General features: G+C 36.6%; 1 protein-coding gene across 7 annotated transcripts in view; it reads right to left on the minus strand.

Annotated features, from left to right (window-relative positions):
* Positions 1-16,619, minus strand: part of SCLT1 (sodium channel and clathrin linker 1) — a 122,282-nt gene extending 105,663 nt beyond the window's left edge. For 6 of the 7 annotated variants that reach the window (XR_013961020.1, XM_080676896.1, XM_080676893.1 and 3 more), the window contains exons 1-5: positions 16,071-16,604; positions 7,303-7,370; positions 4,645-4,703; positions 4,026-4,098; positions 827-882 (exon numbers count right to left, since the gene is read on the minus strand). Coding sequence is in view for 6 of the 7 variants with exons in the window: in XM_080676896.1 (XP_080533022.1) it covers positions 827-882; positions 4,026-4,098; positions 4,645-4,703; positions 7,303-7,370; positions 16,071-16,104 (290 nt within the window). In the remaining variant the exon portion in view is untranslated. Of the gene's footprint in view, positions 1-826; positions 883-4,025; positions 4,099-4,644; positions 4,704-7,302; positions 7,371-16,070 lie in introns of all 7 variants that reach the window. The other variant, XM_080676897.1, reaches the window with a different exon arrangement.
* Between the last annotated feature and the right edge of the window lie 16 nt (positions 16,620-16,635).

The raw sequence follows: 16,635 nt of genomic DNA on the forward strand, positions 1-16,635 counted from the left end.
AGACTTGACTTGAGGTGGTAAACATACAATATACAGATGATGTACTATAGATTTATATACCTGAAACCTATATAATTCTATTAACCAATGTCACATCAATAAATTCAATTAAAATATTAATATTAAACTAAATTATAGATAGTTCCTACTTTGAAACAACTAAAAGAAAGCACAGGAAGGTACAAATTAATAGACTAAGTGTTTTATTTTAAAATGATACAAACTTAGGAGGAAAAAAGTTTTACAATATCAGAAAAACTTCAAATCAATTCATATAATTATAAGTAGAAAATATTTACAATAAACACATAAAATAATAAAACTAAAAATAAACATATTGTTACAAATACATATACCTATAAAAAACTTTTAAAAGAAAATGACAAATACAAAATTCAAGATAGTGTTAACCTCTTGCAGAAGGGAAGAAGGATGGGATAGAGAAGGAACACATGGATAGATACATCAATTTGGGAACACAGTAGGTCTTTAGTTGGATGAGTGCTTGACAGGTTTTTGTTTTATCAGTATATTTTATAATATACATACTATATGCTATACTATTAATAATTGCTAACATTTATATGGTGCTCATTATGTACTATATTTCATGTACTTTATAGACAAAACAAAACTACAGTACAAAGAGGTTAAGTAACTTATCCAAGGTCACATAGCTAGTAATAGAGCCAGGAATCAAATAAGAAATCAGGCCCAAGAGACCACATTCATAACCAGTATACCACATAAATAAAATATTAAATAACAACAAAAAATTTAAACTAAGACAATAATAAAATAAAGAAACAATAGTTAATTAATATACCTTTCATTTTCCTTGATGACACTTTCAAGTTGTAGTTTCATCTCACCCACTTGTTTCTGAAAGAATAAAATATGGTTGTAGTCATACATTTCCCAAACAATTAGATCTCTATAAGGTCTCCATTTGTATGCAAGCAATCATATTCTATCACACTAGTCTCCAGAAAAGAAATAATTATTTTTTACTTCTAACAAGCAATCTTAAAACTGAATATTTTAATAATACACAGATCTTGAGGAAGCATTCATTTTGAATAGAATATAAATAAAAGTATTTTACAAACACATTGAGAAAATTTATAAATGTAATTCCTATGATTTGTAGATGTTTATAGAAAAACAGATAAAAGATATTCCTCATTATGTCACTATAACAAATATCAGATGCTCCCTATACTGTGAATGCATATTTTAATTAATTCATCTTAGTTTAAGTGAAGCCCATGTAAGCGCCTGTATTTCAAAAGTAAAAAGTTATGGTAAAAAAGAAAATATGTGAAGACCTTCTTTAGCATTATTTCATTCAGGCTCTGATTCACTACTTTTATTAATTGTGTAAACTCTACACTACGCAAGGCTGCTATGTAAACCAATGTAGTCACTAAGATATACTTTAGTAGGGAAGAGGGTAAAAAATGACTAAAATACAGAGAATAATAAAATATATACTGTAAAGGGAATGAGATAAAGGTAGGGTTAAATTTTCTCTGAGGGGATAAAAGGATAACAGAAGTTCAATGGGAAAGAAAGGGCATTTCAAGTAGGGAGAAATGTAAGTAACAGCAAACAAGCAAAAAAATATATAACCCAATAGGAGTGAATGGGAAGTGAAGAACAGGAAGAAGGCCATGTAAAATCACAGTTAAAACAAAACTGCAACCAACTCCTGATCTGCCCAATTGTCTTGATTAGGCACCTACCTTAAAGGAGAGGTGGCAAGCCTGGTGCAACCTGGCAAGGGCAGGTGGGAAAGGTGATGCTCCCAGCCTTTTTCTCCACTTCCTGCCAAAGAAGCTGAAGGCAGCTTGGCCCAGAAAATCAGTACCAGCTAATTCTACCTACAAAGCTGGCTCAAAAAGTGAACCTTACCCAGCTCCCTGCTGTGCCTGAATCACAATTAAACCATAAGGAAGAAATTTATTACCAGATAATTGAGAACTGACCATACATGGAATAATGGCAGTGAGAGATAAAATTAAAAAGACAGGTGGCAGCTCTTGAATGTCACACTAACTAGGAGGTCTAGATTTTAGTGTAGCAATTATTCTCACTTTGTAATTTTTTAAAAAATTGATCTTTAGAAGTTGCAACAATGTTAGAATATCTTGGAATTATGTGGAAGCTGTATGTATTAGCTAGGATTACAGTCACACTAAATATTTTTTAGTGTAAAATATTTCAAATTACTTAGAGGTTGGAAGGAAACTAAATCTCATATCATCAAATTTCCCCCTATTATTTACATTTTCTGGAAGAAAATCTTTTTTTTTTTGGTGATTTTATTTTTTAAAAATGTGATTTTATTGATCTCAGAGAGGAAGAGAGAGGGAGAGATAGAAACATCAATGATGAGAGAGGATCATTGATCGGCTGTCTCCTGCATGCCCCTCACTGGGGATCGAGCCTGAAACCCAGGCACATGCCCCTGACCAGGAATCGAACCCAGGACACTTCAGTCCGTAGGCCGACGCTCTATCCACTGAGTCAAACTGGCTAGGGTGAGGAAGAAAACCTTTCATATAGAAAACTATAGTGATACTTCTCTTGCTTTCAAGATATACTATTTTTTCACTGGGTCAATAAGATAAATAAGTACTAGTTCTAATCAATAATATCTATGTGAGCAACTGTTCTTAAAAGTAGCTATCAGCATCTTTTTATCTATCTAAAAGTAGCAACTATTCTTATCACAGACCCTTGGGCTTTCAGCTTCTCTCTTGTCATTAATTCAGTAATCACTCTCAGATGGAGAATGCCAAATGGAAAAATGAAGTTAAACGCCTTAGTAAAATAGCTGATTGAAGAGATACATAAATCAGATAAATTATGAAAATTTAAAATTTTAAACAGTTTAATTTCAAGATAACAAGCTACTCCATTTTATAACAATTGAAACTATATGTCATTACAGCAATTCCAAAAGAGGGAATCCAGCAGAAGCACACTGGTCCTAAGAATAAAAGCAAAATGCCATTTGTGCAAAAGAGGGCTTTCTGTTGCTACTGTCAATGAGAAAGATTAGAAGACATTACTATGGGTGGCTCAAAACTTAAATGACCACAGGCATATTTTCTTCTTTTTGCATTACATTAAGTGAACTCTGCTACCTTGTCACAACTAAATGGACTTAGGGATTGGTATCTGAGCCAAACAAAAAGATGATTATATTAACACTCTAAGAGGCCATCACTTCTTGGTGGGCTTCACTGGAACATATAGCATCTATTTAAGAAATGCTTCTACTGTGTGGTTAGCCAACGATTAGAAAGGTCAAAATTTGCGAGGAAAATTAAAAAAAAATTCAAATCAAAGAAAGAGATGACAAATATTAGGTATACTCTAAAAATGTAGCTAACTAAAATTCAGATAGTTTCCCAAATAATGATGTACTATACCTCCAGTTCTCCATGAACCTGATATATACCCTAATCTTAAAAATGCTGAGACCCATGATAATATGTCGGTATGGACAGCTTCCTCGGTTTCTTCACTCCCCTTCGCTCCTAAAATAAACCCTAATTACTAAGAAGTTTTAGAAAAAACCTGCCACAGCTTAGCCCTATATTAGAAGTGGATCAATAGCATTTAATCTGATAGACATAATATTTGAAATTGGAGAGAAAATTCAGAAACCATATAATGGGAAATACGAATAAAGAGAAAGGTCTAAAAAGATATAATGGTTTTGGGTATTTCTAGGGGGAAAATAAAGATGTAAGCAAATAATGGATTAATGGATGTTTCTACACATCTAAGAGATGCTCCTGCCAGGTAGCAGGAGCAAGGAAACACTGGATTAAAAAACAGACCAAGGATAATACACACACACACACACACACACACACACACACACACACACACACGGAGAGCTAAATATTTTCTTCCTTATCAATGTGTTTTTTTTTAAAGGGACTCTTATTTTACTTTTTCTTTTCTTATAATAAAATATTACAAAAAGCTTGATAACTATGATGTCATACCTGATAGTATTTCAGCTGCCCATTTAGCTCTTCCAGATGCTTATCATACTCAGTAATAAGAGGTGCTGAAAAGCTAAAGAAAAAATACCAAAAAAGGCATACTCTGTTTAATCTGGTTTAATAGATATGTAACTTGTGAAATAAATTGTACATCAAGACTTTTACTATTCTTATTATAATTTTCCCCATAGTAATCAATACTTTGCTTTTTCCCCAAACCAGGGGTTCTTAACCTTAGCTAAATTAATATTCTGTGCTGAATAATTATTTGTTGTGGGGAGATGACCTGGGCACTGCAGGACATTTAGTGGCATCGCTGGCCTCCACCCAACGGATAACTGTAACACCCTCGCCCTCCATAGTTGTGACAAGCAAAAATGTTTCCAGTCATTGTCAAATATCGGGGGAGGGGACAGAAGCAAAAGCACCCTAGTTGAGAACCACTCTTACAGACTACGATACTGGCTTTTTTTCCCCTTTTCAATTCAATGACAGATCACTCAAATCTAATTACTGTATAGCAGATTACAAAATAAACATTCCTAATTCTAAGGGAATTATTTTGACAATAATTAAATATAATTAAGAAAATAACATTTTTCTGGTAACTCAGCCTTACCTTTGGTCAACTACTGAGTTTCCTAATATGTCACCTCCCTCTCCTTTGAAGGCAGCTTTCTATAAGAGAGAATACTGATTCTTAAAATGTTTTCTCAGATCATTCTAGCTAAAACTGACAGTAGTATAAAACTAAATACAATTAAAATTTTTATAACTGTAGAAACTCTATTAATGCAATTAAAAAAGAGAGATAGGAAAAATCATCTTTAGATTTGGTAAATTTTAACACCTATACATAATAAAAAATCGTGGCATACTAAAAAACAGGAATAACTTCCTCAAATTGTTAAAAAAATATATTGACCAGAAACCTACATCAATTATTGTTCTTCATGGTGAAACATTAGAAACAATGCATTAAATTAATATAAGTATGCTTTCTACTGTTAAATGAACTATCTTATAAAGGTCTTTTCTTATGGTATACTAGAGGCCTGGTGTATGAAATTTGTGCACAGGTAGGGTCCCTAGGCCTGGCTGGCAATCAGGGTTGATCTGTGAGGCAACTGGCAGGGCGATCAGGGGCCCCCCACTGACATGGCCGGCCTGGCACCACCTGCTTGCCGGCCCTGCCCCCTGCCACTGCCGCCAGTTGCCTTCCTCTGCAGGGTGACTGGCAGGGTGATTGAGGAGGCCCCCTGCTAATACCCACTTTGGCTGGCCTGGGCCTGCGGGCTGGGGGCAGTTCCTGCGCTGAGCGTCTGCCCCCTGGTGGTCAGTGTGCATCATAGAGACCGGTCATTCTGCTGGTCGTTCTGCCATTTGGTCTATTTGCATATTAGGCTTTTATTATATAGGATGACTCTGAGAGTATGCATCAGTCAGTTCTAATACTCCCACAGGCTATATTAAGAGAGTTGTTTTATATCTTTGTCAATAGCTGGATTCATGGCTTTCACTTTAGTCAGTGGGTGTGTAGTAGCATCTCACTGCAGTTTTAATTTGCAAGTATCTGACAATGAAATTGAACACCTTTTCATAAATTAATTGGCCATTGTGAGGTACATGTTCCAGTCTTTTGCCTATTTTTCTGGTATTGATTTGAAGAGATTCTTTATATATTCTAACATGAATTTTTCTGAGATTGCAAATATGTTTTGCCATTCATAACTTGCGTTTGCTTTCTTTGGTTTAACATTACCTCCCCTCTGACTATTGCAATTCATGCAGTAAAAGGCAAGACCTATGACCAGTGGGGCCTTGAGAAACCACATGTTCTGAAGAGTCAGCTGCAGGAGGAACCTTAAGCAGTAACATTATACTATCACTAAAAATAAGAGCTAGGGATGAAGATATGATTGTATGACTATAAGAATGGTATATGGAAGAGAAGAATGTATACTTTAAGAGAATTCAAGGAGCTATTATTTCACCATAGAATACACTATTAAGTAAGGGTAATCGTGTTCCTACTTGGTTACCATTAGGCTTTAAGGAATTATAATCACAATGCATAATGTAGGTACACCTAATGGGCTGACTATTTTATCTGGTAAATCATCTTTCATAATCAAATCAGCCATAGCTTCCAGGAGATACTGGTATGATGCAACACCTTGCCCAGAAATCTTCTCAGGATTTAAAATGAATCTTTTGTTTGAATCCCCCCTTCAGGCATCCTATCTAATAAAGAGGTAACATGCAAACTGACCATCACTCCACCACCCAATATGGCCACCCCAATGTGGTCAAAGATGGCCACCCCAATGTGGACACAAGATGGCCACAACAAGATGGCAGGCAGGGGAGGGCAGTTGGGAGGGACCAGGCCTGAAAGGGAGGGCAGTTGAGGGCGACCAGGCCAGCAGGGGAGGGAAGGTGAGGGGGACCAGGCCTGCAGGGGAGGACAGCTGCAGGGGACCCAGGCTTGCAGGGGAGGGAAGTTGGGGGGGAACAGCCCTGCAGGGGAGGGCAGTTGGGGGGAACCAGGCCTGCAGGGGAGCAGTTATGTGTCGATCAGGCTGGTAGGGGAATGGTTAGGGGGTGATCAGACTGGCAGGCAGAAGTGGTTAGGGGCAATCAGGAAGGCAGGCAGGCAAGCAGTTGGGAGCCAGCAGTCCTGGATTGTGAGCGGGATGTCTGACTGTCCACTGGGATTGGGCCTAAATGGGCAGTTGGACATCCCTCGAGGGGTCCCAGATTGGAAAGGGTGCAGGGTGGGCTGAGGGACACCTCCCCCCATGTACGAATTTTGTGCACTGGGCCTCTAGTATTTAAAGAAAAACATACAACCAAGGAAAGCAATATTTAAAACAATGCTATGTATTATATACTACTTTGAGCTAGTCTATGCTTCTGTCATAATCTATGAAAACTCAGGGAGTTAAAGTTTACAACTGGCTGTATATTGAGAAACAACTTTAGAATGTTTCAAAACAACGACTTCTCATTTTAGAACTCAAACATGTTAACGCTATGCATAATATGTAAACTCCAACTCTAAAAAAAAAGGCAGTTTCTATGGTCAAATAATTTACATTCACTAAGCAAAAACAAACTTTTCTCCTTACAGGTATCAAAATTTTAGGTAAAATTTCAAACTGCTGTAGGCAACTTCACATGAGAATAATCCAAAGTAGAATTTATTTCAATTCATATTTATACAGATATATTTACAACCAAAGTAAACCAGTTTGTTAGACTTTCATTTACATACCTGTGCTGTTGAATATTTGGAAACATTTTCCATTTGACACTGCCTAAGAACTTCATTTAGTCTTTGAGCTGAGAAAACAACAACAAACAATTTGTAGTTCATTGGGTAATGTTCAATTTTTAAAAACTAGAAATAAAGACGTTATTATTTGATATAGCCAATGAAAAACTGCTAGCCTCCACTACTTCTTAAAATAAAATGAACCATCATTTTCAACACAGACACTAGGGGGGTGAGGGGACAATGGGGCAATAAGGACACATATGTAATACCTTAATCAATAAAGAAAAAATAATTTAAAAAAATTTCATCACACCACTTCAAGTTTAAGAATAGGGCCCCTTCTACACACCTAAACCAACTATTGCCAATGGGAAAAAGAACAACAGCTGCAAAGAACTAATTTTTCTGATCTCATAAATTTTAATTTTCTCTCTTCCCTAGTTTTCTCAAAAAAATATTCAGCACATTTCTTTTTAAATTCCTGCTACTAGAAGTAAAAAGAGTTGAAAAGATTACTTGTAGCTATATTCTTTAGAACTGTTAAAATCTGCTGAAATTCTTTTTCAGGACAAACTTCCACATTGAGGAGAAACTGCAGGATGAAGAATCCAAATTAAGCAGGAGTGAGCAAGAGACAAAAAGGAGGTCCAATAAGTACAAGGTGATATTTTTAATTCATAGTAAAATACAGCACCTGATAAATTTACAATACTCATTCTTTCAATGTCACCTGGAACATCTAAAACTACCAGGGCAAGTCTCAACAACTTTCAAAAGACAGAAGCCAAGGACAGCAAGTTATCTGATATAGTACAATTAAAGTGCAGTAGAGAGCCAAAAAGTAAAGGGAAAAATATCCATAAATTTTGAAGTTAAAAAATTACTTTTCAATAACCCACAGGTCTCAGGAGAAATTCGATAACAAAGTTGAAAGTACTGTAAACTGAATGGTAGTGTAAACGCAATGCCTTGAAACCTGCTTAAAGAGAAATCTATAGCTTTAATCTCACATATTCTAGGAAATCTTGCATATACTAGGGGAAAAAAAAGACTGAGGACAATAAACTGCACTTCCATCTCCAAAAGTTAGAAAAAGAACAGCAAGAGAAATCACAAAGATTAGTCACCATCCAAAAGAAATAGAAAATAAGCATACCCAAAAGAGGATTAACAAATACAATTATTTCTAAAGTTATAGAAAAAACATCTGATGAAATTCAAGATATATTCATTACAAAGTTTTAGGAATGTAGGAACAGAATGTTCCTTAATATGATAATGGATTTCTATATAAACATGCAACAAACATCATACTTACTAGTAAGTGTGAAAAATGTTGAAAATTTTCCCTTGGAAATTGGGAATGACAGGGGATAAGTTCTTTTGACATGTGTTCACACTCTACTAGAGGTCTAAGTTAACACAATAAGTTAAATAAAAGAAATAAAAGGTATAAAAATTTAAAAGGAATAAAAAGTTGTCATTATTTAGAGTTATAAGTATGTGGTAAATCCAAAAGAACAAAGATAAAATTCTTAGACTCAATAATTAAGTTTAGCAAGATTGTTAGATACAAGTCAATATAAAAAAAGTAATTGTATTTCTATATACTGGCAACATAAAGTCAGAAAATACATTTAAAGTACAATAAAAATATCAACACCCAGAAACAAATTTAGCAAAAAAAATGTGTAAGACTTGCATAGAAAACTATGGAACATTCAGGAGATTAATAAATTAAAGGCCTAAATACATGGAAAGATAGTTATGGTGTCTAGGATTCAGTATTGTCAGGATATCAATTCCCCCCAAAGGAATATTTAGGCTCAATGCGATCCCAATTAATATTCCCAAAGAGGATTTTTCAGAAATTTAAAAGTTGATTCTAAAATATAGGTAGAAATGCAATGAAAATAGCTAAGACGTTTTTGTGAAATAGGAACAAGGGAAGTCTTGCTTTACCAGATATCAAGAGCCCAGCCAGCATGGCTCAGTGGTTGAGTATTGAAAGATCTATATATATAAAAGGCTAATGTGCAAAGTGTCCCCCCAGGAGTTCGACCGCTCGCTATGATGTGCGCTGACCACCAGGGGGCGGCATGGAATGAAGGAAGGTCCTGGTCGGCAGCCAGAAGGAAGGCCCTGGCCAGGAGCCCGAAGGCGCCGATCAGCCCTGATCACCGGCCAGGCCTAGGGACCCTACCTGTGCACAAATTTTGTGCACCAGATCTCTAGTTTATTATAAAACTACAGCAATTTAGGCAGTGTGACTAAGGGCTTGTTTCTGGGGTCCTAGCAATCTTGACCTGGGTTGCAGTTGCCTGAGTTTTGAACTTTGTAACAATTCACTTAGCTTTATATTTGTTTTCTTTTCTCTTCTGTATATGTTATGCATAAGCAAATATGCACTTATATGGAATACATATGAATGATATACACACATATAGTGTATCATTCCATGTTGAGAACTTCAGATAATAGTTTCTTCCTTAAAAGTACACATAATTTAGTGGAGAAATGATAGATACATGTGATTCTCACAAAGGAACGAGTAATTATGGGGCATTAATAATGTAAATGGCCCGGCCCTTCAATTTCCAGTCAGAGCACATGCTCCAGTTGTGGGGTCCATCCCCAGTAAGGGGAGTGCAGGAGGCAGATGATCAATGATTCTCTCTCATCACTGATGTTTCTCTCTCTCTCTCTCTCTCTCTCCCTCTCCCTTCCTCTCTGAAATAAATAAAAATCTATTTTAAAATAATGTAAATGGTTTTTACTTTTTTACTGAGTTTAAGAGGAATTATCCACAAGTTTTTTACTGTTATTCTCAAAACTTTAGAGATAGCACTAAAATTTTACCACGACTATAGGAAGGATCTAGCTTTTGTTTATTACTCTTCTTCCTTCTCAGTCTTAAAAGGAGATTAGAGTTTTGGCTATGGATATAATAATTCCAATACAAACTACTTCTTTCTTGCCCTAAATAAGACAAAACACTAAATCTGAGTTGTGATTAATATGTTAAAAAGTAATTAAATATGTTTAAAAAGTTAATTGTGCATTAATAATGAGGGAAACATCCAATCTTTATAGCTGACTACTAAATGGAGAAAATTTTACTATGACTTAAATCTAGTATTTCTTTTTTTTTTAAATCTAGTATTTCCTTCACTCATTCAACAAGTACTTATCACACAATTATTTATTTTACATTTTCTAGATGACTAACAAGATTGATATCTTTTCATATTTTTAGTAGTTTTTCAGGTTTTAAATTTTATAAATAGCTTGGTCATATTCTTTAACTACTTTTCCATTAGTGTAAATGTATTAATGTTTGTGAAAGATCTTTCCAATTTGAGATGCTAATCAACTCTCAGTTACATTTATTGTCAATACACATATTCTCCCCTTCTATAGCTGGGCTAGTCATTTATTGATGATATCTTTTGTGATATCCAATTTTTTATTTATAATGTAGTCTATCTATCTATCTTTTTTTTTCAGTCAAAAATCTTTGAAGAAGTCTTCTATCCTGACAAAATAATGATACCCTCTTGTATTTTTTTTTCTGAAAGTTAGAGAATTTATCCTTCAATCAACCTGGAGGTTATTTTCTATATAGTGTACAAAAGGCATCTTTGGCATTTTTCTTTCCTATTTGAATAGCCAGATATTCTAGCATAATTTGTTGAATAGTCTATCCTTTTGCCACTGATTTTTATTGCCTACTAGAGGCCCAGTGCACGAAATTCAAGCACTGGAGTTGGGCGGGGAGGTCCCTCAGCCTGGCCTGTGCCCTCTTGCACTCCAGAATGCCTTGGGGGATGTCCACACGGCAGTCAGACATCCCTCTTGCTGTCTGGGACCTCTTGCTCCTTACCGCCCACCTTCAGCGGAGGCGGGAGAAGCTCCCACCACCGCCGCTGCACTCTTCAGCCATGAGCCCGGCTTCTGGCTGAGTGGCGCTCCCCCTGTAGGAGCACCCTGACCACCAGGGGGCAGCTCCTGCGTTGAGTGTCTGCCCACTGGTGGTCAGTGCACATCATAGCAACCAGTCGTTCCACCCTTTGGTCAATTTGCATAGTAGGGTTTTATTATATAGGATTTTTTCAGAGATATATGTTCTTGGATATGTGTGTCTTTTTCTGTGCTAATTTATTCCACTGATCTATATATTTATCAATCTGCCAATATACTATTGAGTTAATAATTGGATATTTAGCTCAGCCAGCATGACTCAGTGGTTGAGCATTGAGTTATGAACCAGGAGGTCATAGTTCAATTCCTGGTCAGGACACATGCCAGGGTTTCAGGCTTGATCCACAGTAGGGGGCGTGGAGGAGGCAGCCAATCAATGATTCTCTCTCATCATTGATGTTTCTCTCCCTTCCTCTCCCTCCTCTCTGAAATCAATAAAGATATATTTAAAAAATAATAATAATTGAATATTTATAAATTTCCCAACTTGATGTTCTTTAAAACTCTCTTGGCTACTCTTAGTTCTTCCACATAGATTTTAGAACCATATTGTGAAGACTAAGTTAAGGATTGCATTGAATCTACCCATAATTTGTGGAAGAATTGACAAATTTACTACATTAAGCGTTCTCATTCACAATTTTGATGTTTCTCCATTAATCTAGGTCTTCTTTAATGTACTCAATAACTTTCTAACGCTAACTATCCTTCCATTGTTGGGATGACCCCAATATGAAGACAACTGTATGGGTATGTACATATACACATTTATTGCTGGATTTAATTTATTAATATTTTATTTGTATTAGTTTCTATGTGCATAAATGAAACAGGCCTATAATTTTTCTTTCTTTTAAGTGTATTTGTTGGGTAGTAGTTCTGAACACTGAAACTAGACTGCCTGAGTTCAAATTCCAGCTCATCACTTATTAGTTATGAGTTAACCTTGAATTTGTGGTGTCACTTGACCAGAAAGTTGATATTTTATGTATGGTTACTGAACAGCTGGGTGTGAGAACTGTTAAGGGCAAACCAAGGATGAAGTATTACTGGGTATGTGCTGCAGAAAAGTAGGGGCATACTCATTAAGGTTACTGACAAGAAATCAGACGAACTAATGGGCAATGGGTATAGCCTGTGTAAAAAAGCAATAAAAGCAAGCTGGGGAAGAGTTTAAGAAATGAAAGAAAATGAATGGTTCAAAGATAAAGGTCTTAAGTCAAAGAATAGTTATAGTAGAGTAAGATAGCTGTGCTTGAAATTTCAAAAGTAAGGTAACTTGAATAGGAGTTCTGCTTTTGCCCAAGATGAAGTATCAAGGACTACATTTTCACCTCAGACAACCAACCAAAAACAAAACAAAACCCCAAATAACAACAACAAAAGAGAAACAATGGTCTGCAAGACACTAGACATCAGACAATAATATGAGAGACATAAAACAAATAAGGTGAGACATATAATTGCCCCAGCTTAATGGCCTGAGAGACTTTCCAAGCCATGGCACAGGTAGGAAAAATGCAGACAGAAATCAAGCAAATTCTTTTGAGTTAAGGTGATGGAGCTGAGTCGATGAAGATCAAGTAAATTAAAATAGGCAGTTCAAAGTGTAGGAGAGAAAGCTGCACAGCGACAGAACTCTGGACATACGAGATCTGCAGAGAGCCTCTCTCAAGTACACAACAGAATATGGAGCTGTCACTTTATCTATTAAAGAAATTAAATTTATAGCTTAAACTTTCCATGAAGAAAATTCTAGGTCTAACTGGCTTCAGTGGTGAGTTCTACCAAACATTTAAGGAAGAAATAACACCAATTTTACATCAATTCTTTCAGAATATTGAAGAGAACAAAATATTTTCCATGTAATTTTATGAGAACAGCATTATCTGAGACTAAAACCAGACAAAGACATTAGGAGAAGAAAAAAAGCTTTATGAACATAGATGTTAAAATTTTAAACAAACTTTTAGAAAATGAAATTTAACAATATATAAACAGGATAATATATCAAGACCAAGATGAGTTTATCTCCCCCCCCCAAAAAAAAACCCCACCAAAAACAGAAAAGGAGCTTAACATTTGAGATTTAATCAATGTGAATCACCCTATTAACAAACTAAAAATGAAAAAAAAATCTTATCTCAATAAATGATAAATGCAGAAAAACCCTTTGAAAAAATCTAACATTCATTCTGATAAAAACACTCAGAAAACTAGGAATAGAAAGGAACATCTTCAACCTATTAAGAACATCAATGAAAAACCTACAGCTAGTATCATACTTAATTTTGAAAGATAGATGTTTTCTTCCTAAAATCAGGAACAAGACAAGGATGTCCATTCCAACCACTTCTGTTCAGCACTGTGCTGGAGGTTCTAGTCAGTGCGGTAAGGCAAGAAAATGAAATGAAAGGCATTCAAATTGGAAAAAAGTAAAACTGTATTTATAAGATGAAAAGATCGTCTATGTAGAAAATCTAATGGGCTTTACAAAAATAAAACTACTACAACTAATTATGGAGTTTAGGAAGGTTGCATGGTACAATTGGCAAAAATAAAGACTTCTCTATAGTAGCAATGATAAATAAAAAATGAAGGTAAAAGAATAATACTATTTATAATAGTATCAATATCAAAACAGCAATACATCTGATAAAAGGTATGCAAAACCTACTAGTATATACTAAAAAAATCAAATATTGCTGAGAGAAATTAACGAAGCGATATTTCAATGGATATATAACTTTTAATTGATCAGATAATTCAGTATAATCTACACAAATTGATCAGTAGTTTCAATGCAATGCCTATCAAAATCCAAGCATTTGTTTTTTGTAGAAATTGACAAGCTGCTTCTAAAATTTATATGGAAATGCAAAGGACTTAGGATAGCCAAAACAACTGTGAAAAAGAACACATTTGAAAGGCTAACACTATCTGATTTTAAGACTTATAAAACTTCAAACATATAAATGGATCAGAATTAAGCCCAGAAATGGACCTACACAAATGCAGACAATTGATTTTTAACAAAGGTCATAGGTACTCCAATGGAGAAAGGATATTCTTTCAATTGGGCATCCATATGTAAAAAAATGAGCCCCAACCCTTACAAAATTCAGCTCAAAATGGATCATAGATCTAAATGTATAACTTAAAACTACAAAACTTCTAGAAAAAAAACATGGAAGAAAATCTTTGCACCCTTGGTGTAGGCAAAGATTTCTTAGATGTGACACAGATCCATAAAAAAACAAATTGAGGAATTGAACTTCACCACAATTAGAAAGTTCTGTTCTGTGAAAGACACTGTTAAGAGAATAAAAGGAAAAAATGAGTCCATCCCCACTGTCCATAATCACCACTACAAGATCGAATTCTTCATTTCTTAGTTTGATATACAAGTCCCTCTTTGAACAGATCCTTAAGAACTATCAGATCTCCTTCTCAGATGGAAATGGAAGAACAGTTTACTAGAAGCCTGACTGGGTGTGGAATTGTCAGTGGTTATGATGTGTAAAGCTGACACTTTATCATAAAGAGGCAGTGTCATGTGGAGTTGCCAAATGAAAAGTACCAAATCACACTGTCTTGAGCGAGACTCTCAAATCCCAATGGAACAAATGAAAAGAGGCAATCAAGTTCAATAGAAGCCAATGTAGAGGATGTCAGAGATGGGCTGAGTTCTTCACCACTGGTCTATAATGCTTCCAAAATGAAACCTACTGTTTTCCCCCATCTTCCTGGTTGCCCTCCACCTCTTTCTCCCAAACCCCCTAATCTCCAATCTCATTGTACGGACCTTAGTTCATTTCTTACCTGGATGATGTCACCTAATTGCACTGTGCTATAATGCATGTTCAGTTGATTTCTTTTCAGTGGTTCCTGTAACCTGTGCAATGGTCCAAACTCCTGAACACATAGCAGACAAGACTGTTGACCATCTAGCCCCATTCTTCCCTTTCAGCTGCACTTGCCATTTCTCTATATAAAGCACATTCCATCCAAGCTAACCTCCTTGCAAGTTGTTAACTAAGCATATTTCTAATCTCCTCAATGTTGCAAATACTGTTCTATTTGGGGTGCCTAGTAAATTCATATTAGCACTTCAAATTCCAGCCCAATGGCACCTTCCTTGACCACAGTTAATAATAAGCCTGTACAATACTAGTTAGTATTTGTTTAGCACTATGTGTCACATACAATTCCAAATCCGTTACATATTTAAACACTATTTTAATCACGCCAATAACCTAGGAAGAAACTGAGGCAAAGGAGTTAGCAGTTGCTGCCACTTCAGTGTACTTAAGGAATTTATTTATTTCCCTCCTTGATTTAAATTCCTGGAGGGTAGAATTGTCCTCTTTACGTTGGTTGCAGCCATGCTCACATAGCTCTGGCCCATAACTGAAAAAGGAGGACTTCCATAAACAGCCTCTGAACAAATGGCTAGAGCTGTGCCTCCAGGTTCTAACTGCAGACTGAGAAACCCTTCCCAGCTGTTGCCCTCTAACGTCCCAGAGCATGTGAGAAGCATAATAAACATGTTTAGTGTCCAGTAGAGTCCCGGGTAAGCTAAGGAACCTGCAAGTATTCACCAAACGGTTCTGCTCAAGCATATACACATCCTCATATAAAACCACTAAGCTTTTCTGCAGCGGACTTCTTTAAGTTTCCACACATTTCCATGCACCCAAGAGGCATTCAAAAAATATTAGTTGGTCAACGATGACATGAAATACTAAGGCTAAGAATTCTCAGCAAAGGAATAAGGAGCTTACTTTTCTCTCTCAGTGGGTCGATTTCTGTGGCCATTTGGATGAAATTTGAGTTTGGAGCATTCACCACCTTTACTTTGCTCAAAAAGACACAGGACTCGTGTGCGGGAAGACAAACCTAGGGCACCGCTCTGGACGTTGTCAAGCGTTGTAATCAGCACCCCACTCCCGCGGCGTCCACAGGGGCCGCTCCTCCTCCGAGTCCCTCGCTCAGGAAAGAGACTTCAGATTTCAGGTTTGCTGGGGACCTGCCAAGTGCATTCTGTTCCACGTTCACACAAATCTCAGCCGGGTGGGACGGGACGCGGGTGGATACAGGCGTCCAACGGGTCACTCTGGGCCGTGTCGGGCCACCTACCAGAGCGCGGAGGGAGCCGGCGGGCAGCCCGGGGGCGGCGTCCTTCGCGGAGTGAGTGGCGACTTCAGGATGGCCGGGCCAGAGCGGAAGTCCATACGGCCCGCCCTGCGACTTTGAAACCGGTGCCCTGGACCGCTCCTTGGAGACGGTGATGCCGCGTGCGTCCTCACGCGGGCGTCAGCGCTAACGTCATCACGCTTCCTAGCGTCC

The sequence above is a fragment of the Plecotus auritus genome (genome assembly GCF_963455305.1).
Source record: "Plecotus auritus genome assembly, chromosome: 6".
Taxonomy (NCBI): Eukaryota; Metazoa; Chordata; class Mammalia; order Chiroptera; family Vespertilionidae; genus Plecotus; species Plecotus auritus.